Source organism: Chaetodon auriga, chromosome 7 (assembly GCF_051107435.1).
Source record: "Chaetodon auriga isolate fChaAug3 chromosome 7, fChaAug3.hap1, whole genome shotgun sequence".
Taxonomy (NCBI): domain Eukaryota; kingdom Metazoa; phylum Chordata; class Actinopteri; order Chaetodontiformes; family Chaetodontidae; genus Chaetodon; species Chaetodon auriga.
In genome coordinates, this window is record NC_135080.1 from 15,959,106 (window position 1) to 15,977,986 (window position 18,881).

An 18,881-nucleotide genomic window follows, 5' to 3' on the forward strand; every position below is an offset into this window, starting at 1 on the left:
GTAGTACGTGGTTATGACGAAATCTTGTGTACATTCTTGCGGTTAGTGTGTCCGGTAGTTTATCTGTAGTTATCCGATCGTGAAGTTGTACGGAGAGTGCAAGACTTTACTTGTACGAGCAATTTCCCGTTCGAAACTGCGGATTCCATAGTCTATGAATCCGACGGTTTGATAAGGACATGAACTATCTTGTCCCTTACGTGTGAGATCTCTTTGCTTGTACACATGACAGAGCACGGACCGTTACTCCTAGTTCATTAACACATCAGCGCCACTATGCGGATTACCATCGTCACTGCAACACTATCACGATGCACTCCAAAGGACATGGACATGTAGCGTTGTTTTTTTTTTTTTTTTTTCTAATTCTTACGTTTTTAATTTATTGCGGTATTTTAATTTTCAGAAAATAGCTCAAAACCGATGTACCTAGTAATGTAGCTGAAACCATGCATGTATAAAGCCACTGGATTTTTAGTCTGTTTGCACTGGACATTTTTACTTTTAACCTTTAATTCTTTGCTTGCTGTGCTTTTGGACTATTTATTGCATGCCCTCTACTTTAAATTTGTGGAATATGCTGGAACTTGTGAATTTCCCTTGGGGACAAATAAAGTATCTATCTATCTGTCATCTAAGTCAGTCACTTAATTGGGTTCCATGTAGATGTGTAAATGGTATTCGTCATCACACATTTTAGCAAATTTTTAAAAAAAATTGGATTGGAATTCGTCAAACCCTCAAGTAGTAACATACAAATGTAATGTATCATATAGAATGTTAGAAAAAAAATCTAGTTATCATGTTATTATCAACACATTCATCAGTCATAAGAGCATACACTATAATATGGAAAGAAATAGTCATGATGCCCCTACCCAAAAATACAAAAAACAGGCATGAACAAAGTTTTGATGTACACATACTTATTTTATTGCAGATGAATAACATATTATAACAGAATGCCAAGAAAACAAAATGGCAATTGCATTATTTACAAGGACAACCAGATATCAGGATATTTTGTGCCATGGACTACTGAACCTATGGATTATTAGCCAATGTAATTTATTGGATTTGATTTCCGTGAATTCCCATAGTCAAACCTTCTATTTGAACACAAAAAGGCTAATTTTTTCTTTCCTTTCTTTGGGGGAACTGATGTTTCAATACCCAACAGAAACAACAACAACTGACCAGTGTTGGATTAATGTTTAAGCAAGTAGATGGTGACTTTTTGTTCCTTTACTTCCTCTAAACACCCCGTAGCAGATCTGTAGTCCACAGCATATGAGCCGTCACTTCATCAATTGCTGCTGACTGACTGAATTAATGGCTGCTGATGCTGCTGTGGTTGAGAGAAGTCAAAGGGTCTGCGGTTCTCGGTGTAGCCATAGAGTTTCCGGAGGGCCACACGAGCCGCCTCTTCCTCGGCTGCAACAAGTGTCTCTCCTGGGCCCTGAGCCAGAAGCTTCTTGTCGCTGAATTAACACATGGGTCAACAAATACAAAAAGTAAGTAAAACAGACAGATTATAAGTCTATTATGAATGATCTGAATCTCACTTAAACCTAAAAGGTGTAACTTATCAGCTCTAACTCCAGCCTTTTTTTAATACAGTAAATCTTCATTTGCTCTGGGTTTATAGCATCCACAGCACACATACCTGTATAATCCAACAAAGTATAGCGGCAGGACGGTACTTGCTCCAGCAGACCTGATGAGGCGAGGCTCTGGCAGAGGCATATTTCTTTTAGTAAGCTCCTCCACCAGTAGTCCCATCGGGTTGACAACTGTCCACATATCAAACAGGTCCTTCCCAATCAGCTGGGTGGCCAGGAAATCCTGTGGAGAGAGGAAAAGGTGGAGGTGGGGGACAAGAAAAGAAAAACATCATACAATAAAGCCAACTGAAGAGCCTTAAGGTAGACAACTTCTAGTTTCTTTACAAAGAATACTGAGTGCCCATGATACTCTGCAGCCTCTTACCCTGAGGAAAAATCCAGTTTGCGGTCCTCCGCTGCTCTCCTGTAGAGCTCCAATCACTGCCATAAATGTAGAATGAAGCACATCATCAGGAACAGGGCATTCTGCACTCATGGTTAGGTCTTCAATCCCGAGGTGTTTTGCCACATGGGCCACAAGTGTTGAGCTGGTGAGGTGCCCTACGATACTGTCCACCCCCTCACTCGGGAGGCTTGGGAAGCTGGCCCTGCACCAGTCAGTCAGGAAGCTTTTGGTGAAACCTGCTCCTTTTTTACTCAGCTGAATGTTATCTTTGAGAACAAGAGCAGTGGTCTCAGGGTCCACACCTAACCCCTGTCTCCTCTCTTGCTCCGCCTGCAGGTAACAGGGATTGATGAAGGCTGTTTTCAGTAGGTCCAGGGTAAAGTTCTCCTGTAGGCGGACGCTGAAAGCCCGAACCTCGGCATGGTAATCCCAGTGAGGCTGCTGAGAGCTGAAACAAAGTCAAATATGGAGTTAAACTCTGAGTCCAGGTTTCCTCTACGTTACGATTCCAAACCGGATCTAGGTTTTTACTTCAGACTGGTGCAGCCCAGCACACAAGTCTTACTTTCTCTACATGAGAGTTAACAATTATTGTACCAGCAGGAGAGAAGTGTCTTTCAGGAGTACTACAAAACTATACTACTCAAAAGTTACCATCAATACAATATTTTTGGTAAAACGAGACACATATTGAGGCTGGAGAGGGAGGCAGACTTTCCTCCACCTGTGCAAGAGAACCATGACAGCTAGCTACACCCCTGACTCCACATGATAACCTGTGGAAATAGTAGCGACACAGACGCTGCTGAACACGTCTGTATGAACAATGTGTGTAATATAATTATACAGTTTTTATAAGAAGTCTGCTCAGTCGGCTAGGATGAATAACACAGACTGACTTCTTAATGGCCTTGAGGTGCTCTCTAGTGAATTAGCTAACGTTAGCCTCACCGTGGCTTCGGTGGTGGAGGTCCTTCGAGTTTTAACTTCCTCGCCATGAGGGATGTGTATGCTCTCATCCATCGCTTCTTCCCTCTAACCTGTGCTAATGATATGTTTCTGCAAACACGGTGACAATGAATCCCTAATGTTAGCGCACCGCGATTCACTATGTACCCCGACGCCATGTCGATCACTGACAGCGGAGTGCAACCGCGAAATCTGTCCGGCACGGAACAAGAAACCGCATCCGGCCGGCCAGTCTGGTCCTAAGGTAATGACGAAGCGTTACCATGGAGACAAATGTAAACTGTTAACTACCGTTAGCAAAAAGAGCACAAGCTGAGTTAAACATACGGGACTACACAGCTTAAAAACTGCTAGAATACATACAAAATAAGTATATATTATTTCTTTTTCGGCTGCTTGTTAATTTGATACATATTTGGCGATGTCAACTGCTGAAATCCAGGAACTGATGGGAGATAAAGTGCCAGCCACTCAAATGGACCGTGGGGCTGCCGAAATAACTGCTTGTGTCAAAGATGGAGTGGATGCCACGATGGATGATGGAGCTCAAGAAAATGAGGAAAGTAACAAAAAGATGCAAAGCCTCCCTCAAGAGAAAGGAGAAAAACACTCAGGACCACGAATGACCAAGACATTCCTCAAAGACCATTGTAAGCAGAACAAACTTTACTCGACACCTTGCCTGAATGACACACTATATCTGCATTTCAAAGGTTTCTCCACCATTGAAAATTTAGAGGACTACACAGGACTGAAGTGTCTCTGGCTGGAAAGTAACGGGCTTCAGCGCATTGAGAACCTGGATGCTCAGACTGATCTGCGCTGCCTGTTCCTTCAGCAGAACCTCATAAACAAGCTGGAAAACCTTGAACCTCTGAAAAAGCTCTGCACCCTGAATGTCTCCAACAACTACATCCACATCATAGAGCACATTTCTGGCCTTCCTGACCTGAGCACCCTGCAGATTGCCCATAACAAGCTGGAGACTGTGGGGGACATAGAGCATCTTAGTCAGTGTCCGGCAATCAGCGTACTGGACATGTCTCACAACCTGTTACATGACCCTGAGATCCTCTCTGTACTCGAGGCCATGCCGCAACTACGAGTGCTAAATCTAACGGGAAATGAGGTGGTGAAAAAAATCCCAAACTACAGGAAGACCATGATTGTGCGCCTGAAGCAGCTCACCTTCCTTGATGATCGCCCTGTGTTCCCCAAAGACAGGGCATGTGCAGAGGCGTGGGCACTGGGGGGCCTGGAAGGGGAGCGTAAAGAGAGGGAGCAATGGGAAACACGAGAGAGGAGGAAAATTCAGGACAGCTTGGATGGCATGGCGATGATTCGAAAGAAAGCCCAAGAGAGACGACACCTTCGAGAGCTACAGGAGAAAGGTAAAGTTTTCAGCTTTTACTACTCCAGAGTAAATGATGATTTGCATCTTTAAACAGTGTAATCTGTTTCATTTCAGGGGTGACTGAGGCTTCCACCACTCCAGAGACTCCATGTGAAGAAAATGACACCCAGAACCTGACTTCATCACAAGGAGAGAAGATTCAGGCCTTTGTGCAGGACAGCCTGGATGCCCATGAAGAGTTCTTGCAGAGTCAGTCAATACAGGGACTCCAAGAAGATCAGCCGAACAGCGAGCATTTAGAAGCAGAGCAGCCAGGTCAAGGGTCACAGGGAGAGCAGTTAGAGAAAGACGACCAGGACAAATCACACACAAGGCAGCCTGTGAGGGAAGAGAAAGAAGGGGTGGATCCAGGGGACTCATCACAAGAGCAAGAAGACACTGCAGGAAAGATGATAGAGACAGAAAACATAGAAGATAAACAACAAAACCAGTCATGTGGAATCATGAAAGGTGGAGCGCCGAGAGAGCAGGCACGCATGAGTGAGAGGTTTGAAAAGAAACAGTCTTCTCTGGTGAGGGCAGCTCCTCCTGAAGCAGACGAGGTCGTAGCAGCACATGGTCCTGGACCACTGGTCACAGAGCTGGAGGATGCAGAGCAGCTGGAAACCATTTATCTTCCACTACATCGCCCCCTGCGTATTGATGACCTGCCGGATCTGGAGGATGTGGACACAGAAGACTTCACAGGGACACTCTCCTCTCAGCAGGCGTTCAAACCAAAAATAGAGGTCTTACCAGGAGGCACTGATCAGGATGAACCAACTGGGAATCACAGTGACGGCATTCCCACCTTTTGTTCATATAAAAATTCACTGGTCTTAATGAATGGCTGCAACAATTCAACTGGGCTCTCCAACACCTCTTCATCACTGCTGTGTCCACTGGATGAGGAGCCACTCAGCTGTCAACCAGCAGGAAAGTCCAAAACAATCCAAACCTGCTCTCCTCCGCGCTGCCTAATTGAGGAGTTGGAATGAGGTTTGGAGCATCTTTCATGGCAGATTGAAGTGATGACCTATATATTCTCACAGGAATAGATGTTAATGCTGACTGGCTACCTGAGAGTATAAAAAGCCAAATCAGGGCGCAGCCTTAACTTTAAAAATTGATATTTAGCTGTTAAAAATAGTGACTGTAACTGTCAAGCATATTTGTGTTAAAGACTTGCAAAGCCATTTTTGTTTTTATTGTTGTTAATTGTAACACTGTGTGAAAACAAACAGAATAAATCTTAATAAATCTGGTCAGTTTTCTTTGAGAATATCTTGCTGTAGTGGCAATAATAGCTTCGTACCTTCATGTTAGAATAACACAAAATTAGTTAATAACTAAATTATCATTATTTCTAATCAACTGTACACTTACTACCCTGGCTTTCAGTCAGTTTTCAGTGCAGCTAAAGAAAAATACATTAACATATATTAATATTCATGTATGAAAAATAAAACACCAGCATTAAGCAGACATTGTGTTAAAAAACTGTAGTGATGTGTGCATTTCATGTAAAACATCAATAAAAGTACAACACATCCTATGTATGGTTTTATTAAATTGTATTACATTTCCCAGTTCAAGTCACATATTACTCTTTCAGAAATAAATATTCGACATGTTACGTCTCTCCACTGCAGCTCCATTTACCTATTTTGGTAAACTATGCTATACTGTGTCTCTGAGTGACATGAACAAATATTTACAACAAGTCATGCTTAGCACTGAGCGAGAAGATTTGTAATAAAAACAAAACGTGATAACAGGAGACAGGATGAAATAAGAGTAAAAAAATAAAACTGTACATGTCTTAAATAAACAAAATCAAAATGATCAGCCCTGTGGGCAACAGGCCTTGTACGCATGTGTCAAGGTCCTCCTCACACAGGGACTGAGTGCAGCGAGTAGCTAACATTTGACACATAGAATAAGGGATAGTGAGTTCTTCTGTCACGGTGAGGGCAGAAGCACAGACTCTAACGTCGCAACCACACCCAGGTGTTGATGAGCCAGAAAGCTACAGTGACCGAGTACAGGATCATCTCTCGCCTCGCTCGCTCCTTGTTCTCCTCCTCCAAATGTTGGAGTCTCCGGTTCAACTTGATAAGCTGGAGATAAAACAGTTTCCTCAGTCAGAGGCGTTTTACAATTAGCTTTGGCACCACACGACAGAAAGAACGTATTATTAACTGACCTGACGGCGAAGTGTCGTTGCATCCACCACAGTCATGTCATCAGGCCCCCCGTCCAGCGTGGCTTCATATGTTGACATTGCAAGCCTGGAAAAGAGAGCAGTCACCCTGAGAATTACACAATTCATCCACAGGGCGTAGAATTTAGCACATTTTAGATATAACCTGCAAGTTAGCAATAGCAACGCCATTTGAATAGACGACTTTTCAGCCAAGACCAAATCTTATTTCTTGACCCGGAATGGGAATGGAAGGTAGGACAGGATGAGGAAAAGGACAAAGGATAAGAATGAAGATAGCCAGGTGAAGTTACCTGGATTCATGCAGGGGGTTGGAGCTTGAAGCCGACCCCCCTCGCAGTGATGGTTTGCTACAGAGGTGGGGAAAGACAGGGTAGGGAGAAGGGAAAAATAAGAGAGATAGAGCAACATACACATGGTACAGTGTTGCATACATGCACACACCTCGCATGTCCTGTGCATAACTACATTTTCTGTGTCGTTCTGAAAACCAACAGGCTAATCTTCCTCTGTGCTTTTCAAAGATCCTTCTAAAACACACTTTTTGAAACCTTTCACCGGCCAGACGTAAGAGTGTGGAGGAGTTACAGTGAAATCTAAATTTAAAATGGCTGACAAGGTGTAGTACAACTTAAACAAGTGAGTCAGTGCCCACCACCACCTTCCCTGGAACAGCTACTAGACTGAAATATGTTACCACTAATGAGTCAAAATCTTCAGAAAAGCCACCGACTGGAAAGGTGCACTTGGCAAAATGGCTACATTTTACACGTTGATTAATACACGAGGCATTAATATTGTTACTGGATGTTACCAATAGTCAGTTAGAAAATGTTAATGTTAATGCTTGAGCCGACCACACAAACACTCCCGACATGTGTAACTAAGGGTCAAAGCTTTTCAGGAACATCACCCCTTTCCCCTATAAACAGGGTGTTAAGAAACTGAAATCAAAGTACTGTTGGCACTAAAGATACTGTAGATAAAGATACTTTAGACTACTGCAGATCTAATGAGACTCTGAACAGCTGATGCAGTCTGTACTGTCCTCTCTGACCAATGTCTTGAAAGCCTTTGTTTTTTTAGGCAAAACAAATGGCCGGATGATTGGGAGGTCACCTGCGAGGGTTCTCATCCAAGACCTCCAGGACTTGCTGGTAAGCTCGACGTGTAGTGGACTGGATGAAAGATAGAACACCGCTAGCGCTGTACAGGTTGTGTTCTTCCTCAGTCACGGTGAGAGGGGGGCAAGGGTGGACAGTGGCTGGGGGGGACGGGGTCGCACTGCTCAGTGCCCACCATTAAGAGCAACCAATTCATGGGAAAGGGAAGAAAAAGACAAAAGAGGAAAGAAAGGAAGGAGGAAGGAGAGGGAGAGAATAAGGAAAAGAAACTTTCCTCATCTTTACTGTCTTTGTAAAAACTGCAACTAAAAGAAATAAAAGAAATGTTGCACTCGATAGAGATTTAGCCTGCTGACCACTGACGGTGCTTTACCAACACATAATACACCCAACAACAAACTGTAACGGAAGAGGAGACATCAAGCAAAGGAACTGGCAAGCAAATGATTCCAGTGTTGATTAGATTACTCCAGACAGACCACCGACGTTTTCACTGTTCAAGCCACACAACAGGTGGGGACTTAACGAATAGTAACAGGACGTCACATGCAGTTGTTTTGAAGAAAGTGATCAGGACACTTGTTAATATGCGTAAATACTTATTCCCAATCTGATATTTAGAATTTTCCTAAAAAACAGTCCCTAAAACATGAAGCTGCAGAGCACACATAACAAACAGTAGACCTACATTCAAATAAGTAAAGCTAACTAGGTATGCCTGACATCTGAAACAAATGTTTGAAATCATGGTGTTAATGGATTAGTGTCAGCGACAAAGGGAGCTGAATTCTGAAAAAAAAAACAAAAAAACAACAACAACAACACTGAAAGCAGCAACAGTTTTCACAGGAAAAACGCTAACAATGCCAGAGACAACAGACAACTAATGACGTCACAGAGACAAAGGGTTGGAAATAAAAAACATAGAACCAAAAGAGAGATTAAACATGCTAGTGCATGCGTATAGGAGATAAAAAGCGGTTGGTGCCAAGGTGATGATGGCATATCCGGGACAGTACTCACGCGGAATCGTTGTGCATCAGCTGACTGTGATGACGAGCAGCTGTGTTCTCACTGGCTGAGCGTTCCCGCCGTAATCGTCCTTGGGGCCGCACCTACAACAAACAATGACAACTGATTTATTTGGGTTATGGTTTACTGTAATGATTGACTGAAGTGATTGCAGTCGGTGAGTGGAGTTAATACGGTGACCTTAGTAACAGACAATTAATTGCTTTATGACTTACCACCTCTTCAGTCTCTGGAGCCACCCGCTGCTCCTCTTCCAGAAAGTCCAGAGGCCGATCATTGAGGGTGAGGACCCTGGGTGGAGTCTTCAGTGACAGGGCTTCTAGCGGTGTTGACTGGATTAGGTCAAGGTCTCTGGGTCTGGGGAACTGGGGGTCATTACTGTCTCCTGGCAAAGGAAGGTGTGAGTTTTGAATGAGAGATGGATGCATTTTCGACTACACTCAATTTAAACAATGTTTTTTCTTTAAATGTGCACAATGAAAAATGACATCAATATTCACCTGTACTGTATAGACAACCGACATGCTAGCATGCCTATAGATATTGCTTTACATTTTCATATAACTGACATGATACTGATGCTGATTAGTAAATGGAATGGCCAAAGTCCTGAGCCACTGATAGAGGCATGTCTATTATCTGTCAATGGTAATAACAAAGCCACATAGTACTTAAATTACAGATTACAGCAATGACAGGCCTGCATGTAAAAAAAAATGTTTAACAGCACAGAAAATACAACCCCCTACAGTGACAAAGTGTTTAACAGCATGCTGACCTGCTATCACAATTCTTTCTGGGACTTGCATCATGACACCCTGGGGGACCTCCTGAGATCCAACACTGTGGTCGTTGTGGGCTTGAGGAGCCACTTTGAGCATCTCAGGGATGCGCATCCTCTGGCTGATCCCTTCGGTGTACTCCAGCTCATACTGGATACGGTTCATCTCCGCCATCTCTGCCGTGGGGGAAGGGAACGCTGCTCCGTTCATCTGGCTGTGTGGAATGATTTGTTCAGCAACACAGAGGTGACTGTTAGTCACAAAGGGTCACTAAGGTCAGAAAGCATGCCAATATGAGAAAATCGTGTGTTCTGATTTTCACTCTTGTCGAGCTTGTTGAGCTTGTCATGCTGCAGAACCTACTGGCACATCTTAATAACCTGCAGATACCACACGTACATCACAAAACAACAATCTCTTCAATGATCCCCTCAGAAAATATTGGTGCCGCTGATGAGCTGTAAACAGGAATTAGAGATGGAAAATCGCTCGTGATTCGATCATATGACGAGAAGTCTTCTGACTTTGCAGACAAAGACAAAGGGAGGCTACATTAACAGAGTTTGACTGTTCCAGATAAGACCTGTGACTGCTGATGCTGCTGCTCGCATCACAGGATATGAATTTTCCTTCAAGTGAATGCTAACAGAATGCTAATATCAACAATGACTATACTGATGAAGCTAATGCAGTAGCTCATCGTTTACTTTTTCAACAAACATTCATCCATATTTACAGTAATTAGTCAACTGCTACGGTTTATCTCGGTGGTTCAAAATCAAACGAAATCCTGAAGCTAACGTTAGTTTTGGTTTGACACCTAGACAAGACATTAGCGCCATTTCAAGCTAGCGCGTCAGATTGGTGTCTTACCGTTTGGTCTGTCGCTAAGGATAGCTAACCGTCGGAAGAATAATTTGTTTCTGAAATCCTCCTGGAAATCCAAACTTTTAGAAATACTCCTAATGGTGCAGTTAAGTGTGGGTGTTAGAGATTATGGAGTTGTCAAGCATCCCCTTCTGTTGGTCTGAGAGAGGAACCTCCTCTCCTCTTCCTCGGTCTGCACTACAAACCGGAAGTACCAAAGCTCGACAGGAAGGGGCGTCACGTGCACCGAGCGCTGAAGTTAAAAATAGAAACGTGAGATTGATGTTTTCATTTGGTTTTTCAACTTAATTTATTTTTTGGTTGTGCAAACACAAGAGGTAACCAATAGTAATAATAATTAATCCCCTTCAATAGATCTTAAAAACATAAAGTTCTCACGGTGCTCTTATTTTTTTAAATATATATATATATATGCATATTTCATTAGTTGCCTTTATTCTTATATTTCACGCCTCATATTGTATACAGTACTTTTTTATTGTTACTTATTTGTGTGATGTATCTGTTTTTTGTACTCCCTTTTACTGCTGTGAAACTCCATTTCACTAAGTAAGATTAATAAAGTTGATCTAATCTAATATTTAATTTTAGACATATATCACGTAGAATATCATCATATATATCACGCATGTTAAATGTTTATTTTACTTATCCGTATATGCAATAAAAAAAAGCATGCAATAAAATCATGTCCTATTCTCAGAGCTGTTTTGTCAGTGTTGTCGCGCCTATTGGATCGCATTATACTCTAAGGTGTTTCTTTTATTCTTTATAATACTTCATCCACTGTCATTTAACATTAACAAGGGGGGCAGAATTTCTCAATAAGATGCGTTTTTAAGAACTCTTTTGGCGAGAATTTCTTTTTGACACGACGCAGAATTTTGTCACATCGTGTTGTTTGTTTACTCAAGAGAAAATGTAAAAGCTCGTCTGTGAGTGTTAATGACAGTGAATGCACAGGTCAGTGTCGCGGGGGGTTTGGGGAGGTGGCCCTCGTAGTGACTGTGGGTGGTGCGTTCAGTAGAAGCCATTCAAAGGCTGCGATTGACATGAGACAAGTCGCTCCTCTGCTCAACCACAAAACGGGAAATCGCGTCTGGATCTCGGGAAATATCCGTGCAAGACAAACATCAACATGTCTCAAGGCGGACTTCCATAGATGTCAGGATGCTCTTTATTTGATGGACGCGGGGGCTGCGCCGATTGAGTACTTCTCTCCTTGTCTGTAGCCTAACTGGCTGAAATTATGTTCCCAGGTATTTTCTGTGTGATATTATTCAGCACTATGCACATCGCGTCACCTCTGGAGCTGCAGCTTGGCATGTAAGTGACCTGTTGTAATTTAAATCGTTTCCACTGTTTTTAATTAAGTCTTAGGCTTTTACAGTTTATTGAATTACAAGCTGAATGAGATGAGTTTACGTTTACAGAAGCAACATGTCATAGTATACATTTTATAAAAGGAAATAGTTATTTACATAGCCCAAGTTTTACTAATGATTGGACTTTTGTTAAAATTCTGCTACTGTATAGTTTACTCTGTCCAGTTCCCACTAGGAGTCGCTCTTTCAGGGCCCCTATGAGGCTGGGTGTGTGTTTAACAGCACTATGCTGTAACGTGCGTCTGCATAATAGCTTCTGGTTATACTCTGCCAGAGGTTTCCGAGTTTAAATAGATTGTCCTGGACACGATTGTAGGAATCGTTTTCATTACCGGAGAAGCTGAATACTTCCTGTAATTAACTGCAGGCTGCACTGTATTGAAGCCAGATGGTTTAGGGAGGACACCTCTGGATGGAAGGATACCTGCACTGACAACAGGCTACTTATGAGTGCTGTACAGTAAAAGCCTCTGTGCTGTGTAATGAACATGCATACAACAGTGTACGCACACACACACATGAACATGCAAAGAATTCTGGAGAAAAAATAATTTCCTGTGGAATTTCATTGGTTGTTTATTGCGTGCTGTAGACAGTGTCCAAACCATGGACTGTTTTTTTTCTTAATCAAGCATATTGCACCAATCAGGAAGCTGTATAATTGTTTGACAGTATGTGTGAGAAGCTGACATTCACGCAAGGAACATGTGTAGAGCATGTGGAAGTTCATGACTGTTGGAATACATATATCGGCTCAGCAGCAGGTTTAGACCACTGTGGGAAACTATATAGACCACCACAAACTCAGTCATCTACCTACATGAACATATATACAGCAATGGGAAATGAAGTAGTCACATGTTGGTTTTGAATGCTGATTTTTGAAGAACATTGTCAATTGCATCTGTCCATCTCTTCTGGTTTTGTGTGTTTTCCATGCAAAGGCCAAATGTTTGTGCTGACCAGGAGATGTCCATGCTGGGGGGCCGTCAGCCTTGTGTCCAGGCTTTTACTCGCATGGTTAAAGTGTGGAAACAGGGCTGCACCAGCCATAGATGGTGTATGGGCTATGAGAGAAGGTAAGAGCGAAAATATGTTCACAACACATGCACACACGCACACACACACACACACACACACACACACACACACACACACACACACACACACACACACACAAACTTTATGACTGACCATTACTATTCCATGAAGACATCTCATTCATAAACTCAGCTGCAGTAGTAAGTCATGATGGAATGTTTTACACATTGACCCACTGCTGAGTCTGAGCTCTTCTGGTCAAGTGCCATGTCTTTGCCATTTTTAAGCTCCACTGGAATGATTGGGGCTAGAAAGAGGGGGCGGTGGGATTGGAGATCATAAGCTTAAAGTCACAAAGCTGATTCATCTTCATCGAAATAAGAGACACTGCAGCTCTGAATATGCAAAATATTGTGAAAATGACCCATGACACTGCTCATATAATTGAGATCATTTTGAGCTGTATGATGTGAGTTCTCATCTGTAAATGTCTGCAGAAAATTCTTTACAAACCATATTATCTTCATATATATATTAATAACATGTATAAACCTATAATGGAACTTCTATAATGTTACTATAACAATTTCTCCCCCTCAGGACAGCATACTACACAGCATACAGACAAGTGTACAGCATGGATTTGCACACAGTCTATAAGTGCTGCCCTGGCTGGACTCGGCTTGGTGAAGAGATGGGCTGTCTGCACAGTGAGTAATAACATGTTACATACATATATGTCACATACGGCTGGTTTTGATATTGCTAAGAAGCTGTTGTGTATATCATGTTGATATTTAGACTATAAGTAAACCATAAAATGTCAATTGCATCAACATACTTTTGGTGTATAATATGTGGTATGTGCAGGGGTGTGTGGTGCCAGTACATGTTTCAATGGAGGCCAATGTGCAGAGACTGGGGACCAGATATGTCAATGTCCACTGGGCTTCAAAGGGACACGATGCCAATATGGTGAGTTTTCTTTCCTTATTTCTTTGTATAGAAACGTACATACACCGTTCCTTTGAATTGCAGGCGGTTATATACAGCAATAAGTTGAGTGCAGCTTCGTGAGCCAGTGGACTGACTTCCATCTTCAGAGGACAACATGTTGTTAAGGCTTTAACAGGCCAAGGTCAGACCTTATGCTTTTACTTTGCACAAGCAGAATGAGCCTGTAGTGTAGCTGTGATTGGATGAGGCTGCTCTGTGGGAGTCTCTGGGTAGTTAAAGGTAGAAGTGTTCTCTGGGAGGACTGGTTTCTTTTGAAGGGTTGAGCCTGGGGGGGCTGTGGCTAACCCAGCTGAGCCTCCACTCTATAAAAACTCTATGCTAATAAGAGTGCAGATCCGGTTTCATATGGTTAAGAGAGGAAAAGCCTCGAACAAATTTTGTCTCACATGACAGTATTTGTCATTTTAGTAATAGTATTTCAACATTTAGCTTAGCTTAGCATAAAGACTGAAAGCAGGGGGAAACAGCTGGCCTAGCCCTGTTGAACAGTAACAAAACCCACCTACCAGTGCTTCCAAAGCTTTAGAGGTGCTGGTAGGTGGATTTTGTTACCACTGGACAGGTAACTGGCTGTTGACTGTAACCTTGTAATTACAGTTTATAAAGCGGTATCACTGTTTCAACTATTCCTTTAACGTATATCTAAGCAGTTACTATTATGTACTAAACTGCATTTAAATCCCAGAGACCTTTCTAACTAGAGACAATTTTGCAAAAAAAAATCTGTGTCGAAGAATTTTGAAGACATTATCGAGGACAGAGACAACAGGACACAATGCTCCAGTAACCTCAGGCTCAGCCCTCTAAATAAGGTCTTTCCACCTATGGTGCAAATGAACAGTGACCCACAAAGAGGGAACCTGGGATCTGTCATCATTAAATGGTAAACACTTACAGCAAGCGGTAAACAAACCCCGATTGTGCCTCAGGTCTCAGAGTATTGTCTTGTTACCATCAGCGTCTGTTCTGTGTACTGTCCAAACCCCGACATGCAAACAGGAGGATGGTTGTTAGTGTTCTGGAAGAGTCCCGCTGAGGCAGAATGGCGAACAGAGCATATTTGGTTCCTACCCCCCACGTGCTTACAAACATACAAACACACACAGACACACACTCTGCAGAGGCTTTCCCGTTTGATTCCTTGACTTTCCCAGGAGAAAGGGTCTGCCTGCCTGGGGCTTTAAACACTTCCTCCTCTTGCTCAGACATTTCACAGGAACGTGTCGTTGTTTGTTAGAGGCAGCTCTCCGGTGCGTTTGTTTTGACGCGGCCTCTTTGGTTTTCACACATCAGAGTGACAGATTGGGAACAGATAGAGATATCAGGTCTCACCTGAATTCCTCTTGGTTTCTCTTTCTCTCTTGCACATCCTGTGCCGTGAACTCATCTTGCTCTTCTCTTTTTGTAAAACGTTTTTCCTTCCCTCATCTCCCGAGACAGATTTATCCTCACTCCTCTGCCAGAATCATTATACAGGCAGGGAGTCAGCCAAGCTCCTGTGCTCAGCCAGGATCCTTCACTGAACCTCTGCTCGGTGCACAGACATATACACCAATAATCCTGGACTCTAAGGCTTTGAGTCTAGTTGTTCAGTTATTTTAGAGCATTTTAGCTGGATTGTTTCACCACAAAAATCTGAATCCTTATTGAAAATCTCTTATACATCTTTTATATCTTTTATACAAACCAACATATACTTATGCTTGAACTAGAGGGGCATAATACCTGAGGTATAGATATTATGTAAGACTAAAGCTTGTGACAATGTCGTGTAGAAAGGATTAATAACAGTTTGTTCCTTAACTGCTAAAACAATTACGGGATTACACAAAGCTTTTGGGAAATTTGGAAAACTCATCCATTATATGATGAGAGCGTAGATGTGAAAATCATCCCTGGTAGTTTGATCTGCTTGGCTTTCTGTTCGCACACACATGTTGAGTGATTATAGGCCACTTGAGTTAAGTTAAACGTGGGAATATAAGAATCAGTAGCAGCACATAATATATTTAAAATGGTATGTATAGGACTGGCAGCCAAATATTTGGCAAAATACACATTCACAGTGATAGAAAACATCATACTGTTTTCAACTGTTGACTGCACGTAGGAAGGAATCCACAAAGGGACTAGTTTTGTTTCCATGTACGGGAGGATGGTTGTGAGAGAAATGTTGCCGGCTAAAACTCAATGGAAAGCAGAAAAATACATATTTTTTTTTTCCTGAAGAAGAAATCCAAAATAAACCTGGAAACATCAGTAATTTTATATTATACCAAATTGACAAATCTTTTATTAATAGTAAAACTGTGTTATTGTTACCAGCATTATACAGAAAACAGAGCTCTGGAAGTCATTCCCAAAAACCTTGATTCCCTGAAGGACAAATTTAACAGCGAGTTCAGAAACTTGTTGTGTGTTTACAATCAATATCAGGCCAGTATTGTACATTCCAGTATAACATAATTACCAAGAGAGACTGCAACTATAGCTCAACCTGGATATATATATGTGCACACTGAGGCACCAGGGTTTCACCAGGGAATCCTGCTCATTATTAGATTTGAGCTTTAGCATTCCACATTGACAGACCTACATTACTGTCCTGTATGTGATTCCCGCATGATGGAGAAAAAGCAGATACTACAGAGAGAGGCAGGAATGTTGATCCCTGTAGATTTACCTTGGAGTAATAAGTTAAAGGCAACTGGACTCGATGTTCGGTCATGAAGATGTTTCACAAGGCTTCATCAAATTTATTATATGGTGTTTCCTGCATGTTCGTATTCTTTCCCATGTGCTCTTAATCCTGCTGCATGTAATGCCTGTAGGTTGTGTTGTGCAAGTGTTTTGGGTGTTTGGTTTGATCGATTTTCTGGGTGTTGGTCCATGTGCCAATCAGCCCGAGTGTAGATTTCTATATGCTGCACCTGTATTGTAGCCTGAGGCAGCGTATGTGGCATAGATAAATCAGTCTTTTCATGTTTCCTTTAGAGAATTACTTTATTTTTTTCAGTATTATTGTATTGTGTTTGAATATTTTTTTTATTATTTATCACTGCAGGTAATCACAACTCAAAGGCCAGTGCTTGTTCTGCAGATGCTTTTGACGCTTTTCCATATGTTAGTGTGTTTCAGTAACAAGTGTGCTTGTGCATTTGTATGTGTGAGTGTTGACACAAGCTGAAATTAAAGCAACAATAGTAGATGTCTACCCAGCACCATACGACACACACAGAAGGAGTTAGGGAATAGCTGGTGAACATAGTAGTGCATTAGCAGCTACAGGGTCAGATATTTCCCGCAAGAAGTGGTGTAGACCAAAACTAGAGCTAAACGGAGAATAAATATTGGACTTACTTTGGGCAGGGATAGAAGCATGACTCCAAATGAATGATAATGTTGCTCCATAACTGCTGGATGTATAAAAAGGCAAGGGTTTGCTAACAAACAAGTTCAATATATGAACTCAAAAGGTGTTAATATATGAGTGTTTTGTTTCCAGCTTGTTTCCGCTGCCGCCAAGTGGCCAGAATTCTGTTACTGCATGTTTAAAGAATGATTTTTTGGTTGTTAATGTTGTTGTTGTTGTTGTTGTTGTTGTTGTTGTTGTTGTTGTTTTGAAGTGGAAATGACACATAACTCTTGGAAAGCAAATAAGGAGATGAAATGAGTCACGCTGTGTATGGCAAATGATGACTTACTACCGCTATTAATGTTTACGGCTCTTCAGATGCTAGATAAATCATAAGGATGAAGGGGAGGAGTTGCTGCAGAGACACATCAACCTCGCCTTTTCAGCACAATTCACTCCAGCCACACTTCAGTAGAGGCAGAATATACCCTGGGAGCAGTGTTAAAGAACAGTCTGGCTCTGATAATGGTTTAGGCGAGAATCCGTGCCCTGCTCCTTCTCCCCTCTTTTCGCCACTCATCATGAATTGGCCTCTTGAACGTTACTCTCTTTGGTATTCCTGCCAAGTTGTGGTGGTAAAAGCCCACTGTGTGTTGTGGGGTCTGATCTGCCACCTGCTTCCAATCTCTGATATGAGACAGAAGGCACCGTCTATGGAAATGTATGTCAGCCACTGACACCAAGGCCATGGTGTTGACAGTGTGAGGTAATAAACAGCCTGGACGCAGCCCAAGCATGTGCTGAGACACTGGAGCCTGCTCTGTAATAGTTGTATCTACCCCTGCTTGTGAATGCCACTCTGTCTCACTCTATTAAGCTTTGGATTAGGCTTTGCTTTGGTTAAATTGGCGCATGGGTCTGCATGAAATTAAGAGAGCACAGGCACATAACAGTGTGGGGACAGAAACCATCTGGTCCTCACTAAAGGAATCTGGCTGTTTTCAGAGCACTTTATAGAAGAGCGATTATTGACAATGCCTAAGACTGGATCCTGTTTTACTAGAAGTTTAAGCTGTATAATGAGACCGATAACAACATCAGCAGATATTAGGAATATCTGGAATAGCAATAGGGCTGAAAATTGTGATGACACAGTATTAGATAGTAGCGAAATGTGTGGAACACCAAGATTTTACCATTCCCTCTTTCGAATTTGCACACACATAGACACACCACCAAAAGAAGATTGTAGCATTTAAGAATTTATCTTTACTAATAAAAGTGCTGTGGACAGTGTTATCACCAAGCCCTCACTCTGGGGACCTCTGCAGAAAGCTTTACAGTTGTTGCAGTCACAACGTAAATCACAATTTCACACATGGGAATCATTTTTCAGCACATGAACTCAAGTGTTTAATCCTGAGGACCTTGGACTGTCTCCCATAGGCTCAGTTCTCACCTCAATCGCAGGCCTCATGTCTGGTTCCCTTCCTTATAAAACGCACCTGTCTCTGTGTGCATGTCCATGTGTGTAAACCTCTGACTGTATGCTTGTGTATTAAGTTGTGCTTGTTTGTGTGCTAATGAGAGTATGAGTGTATTCATAGTTCCTCACAATTGTAGGGGTGCAGGTCTGGAATATTTTGGTTGAAATGACAATA

General features: G+C 42.2%; 4 protein-coding genes across 5 annotated transcripts in view; 2 read left to right on the forward strand and 2 right to left on the reverse strand.

Annotated features, from left to right (window-relative positions):
• Positions 1 to 912: 912 nt before the first annotated feature.
• mrpl44 (mitochondrial ribosomal protein L44) lies at positions 913 to 3,186 on the reverse strand. Its single transcript, XM_076734350.1, has 4 exons — positions 2,962 to 3,186; positions 1,990 to 2,458; positions 1,667 to 1,845; positions 913 to 1,481 (listed from the first exon to the last, which is right to left on the reverse strand). The coding sequence occupies exons 1-4, from the start codon at positions 3,135 to 3,137 to the stop codon at positions 1,307 to 1,309; spliced, it is 999 nt and encodes a 332-aa protein (XP_076590465.1). The 5' UTR covers positions 3,138 to 3,186; the 3' UTR covers positions 913 to 1,306.
• A 142-nt stretch (positions 3,187 to 3,328) lies between these two features.
• dnaaf1 (dynein axonemal assembly factor 1) lies at positions 3,329 to 5,502 on the forward strand. The gene is made up of 2 exons (XM_076735849.1): positions 3,329 to 4,370; positions 4,448 to 5,502. Exons 1-2 carry the CDS (start codon positions 3,401 to 3,403, stop codon positions 5,368 to 5,370), a joined length of 1,893 nt encoding a protein of 630 aa, XP_076591964.1. The 5' UTR covers positions 3,329 to 3,400; the 3' UTR covers positions 5,371 to 5,502.
• Positions 5,503 to 5,922: 420 nt separating this feature from the next.
• mffa (mitochondrial fission factor a) lies at positions 5,923 to 10,614 on the reverse strand. Of its 2 annotated transcripts, XM_076735850.1 has the most exons (8): positions 10,408 to 10,603; positions 9,531 to 9,748; positions 8,968 to 9,137; positions 8,744 to 8,835; positions 7,716 to 7,880; positions 6,890 to 6,946; positions 6,579 to 6,663; positions 5,923 to 6,492 (listed from the first exon to the last, which is right to left on the reverse strand). In XM_076735850.1, the coding sequence occupies exons 2-8, from the start codon at positions 9,742 to 9,744 to the stop codon at positions 6,361 to 6,363; spliced, it is 915 nt and encodes a 304-aa protein (XP_076591965.1). In that variant the 5' UTR covers positions 9,745 to 9,748; positions 10,408 to 10,603; the 3' UTR covers positions 5,923 to 6,360. The 2 variants fall into 2 exon arrangements, with proteins under 2 accessions (XP_076591965.1, XP_076591966.1); XM_076735851.1 differs by lacking the exons at positions 6,890 to 6,946; positions 7,716 to 7,880 and having other exon boundaries at positions 10,408 to 10,614.
• A 1,022-nt stretch (positions 10,615 to 11,636) lies between these two features.
• Positions 11,637 to 18,881, forward strand: part of egfem1 (EGF-like and EMI domain containing 1) — a 52,992-nt gene continuing 45,747 nt past the window's right edge. The window contains exons 1-4 of the mRNA XM_076734226.1: positions 11,637 to 11,748; positions 12,752 to 12,886; positions 13,449 to 13,558; positions 13,719 to 13,823. Coding sequence (XP_076590341.1) covers positions 11,672 to 11,748; positions 12,752 to 12,886; positions 13,449 to 13,558; positions 13,719 to 13,823 — 427 coding nt within the window. The 5' untranslated portion in view covers positions 11,637 to 11,671. The remainder of the gene's footprint in view (positions 11,749 to 12,751; positions 12,887 to 13,448; positions 13,559 to 13,718; positions 13,824 to 18,881) is intronic.

Excerpts from the sequence above, each read along its gene's own strand:
- mrpl44 (XM_076734350.1), bottom strand. The coding sequence starts at position 3,137 with ATGGCGTCGGGGTACATAGTGAATCGCGGTGCGCTAACATTAGGGATT. Across the intron at positions 2,459-2,961 it reads CCTCCACCACCGAAGCCACG|CTCTCAGCAGCCTCACTGGG; the intron begins GTGAGGCTAACG and ends ACTTTGTTTCAG. Across the intron at positions 1,846-1,989 it reads AAACTGGATTTTTCCTCAGG|GATTTCCTGGCCACCCAGCT; the intron begins GTAAGAGGCTGC and ends CTCTCTCCACAG.
- dnaaf1 (XM_076735849.1), top strand. The coding sequence starts at position 3,401 with ATGTCAACTGCTGAAATCCAGGAACTGATGGGAGATAAAGTGCCAGCC. Across the intron at positions 4,371-4,447 it reads TCGAGAGCTACAGGAGAAAG|GGGTGACTGAGGCTTCCACC; the intron begins GTAAAGTTTTCA and ends GTTTCATTTCAG.
- mffa (XM_076735850.1), bottom strand. The coding sequence starts at position 9,744 with ATGAACGGAGCAGCGTTCCCTTCCCCCACGGCAGAGATGGCGGAGATG. Across the intron at positions 7,881-8,743 it reads CTGATGCACAACGATTCCGC|TGCGACCCCGTCCCCCCCAG; the intron begins GTGAGTACTGTC and ends GGCACTGAGCAG. Across the intron at positions 6,947-7,715 it reads TTGGATGAGAACCCTCGCAG|CAAACCATCACTGCGAGGGG; the intron begins GTGACCTCCCAA and ends CCACCTCTGTAG.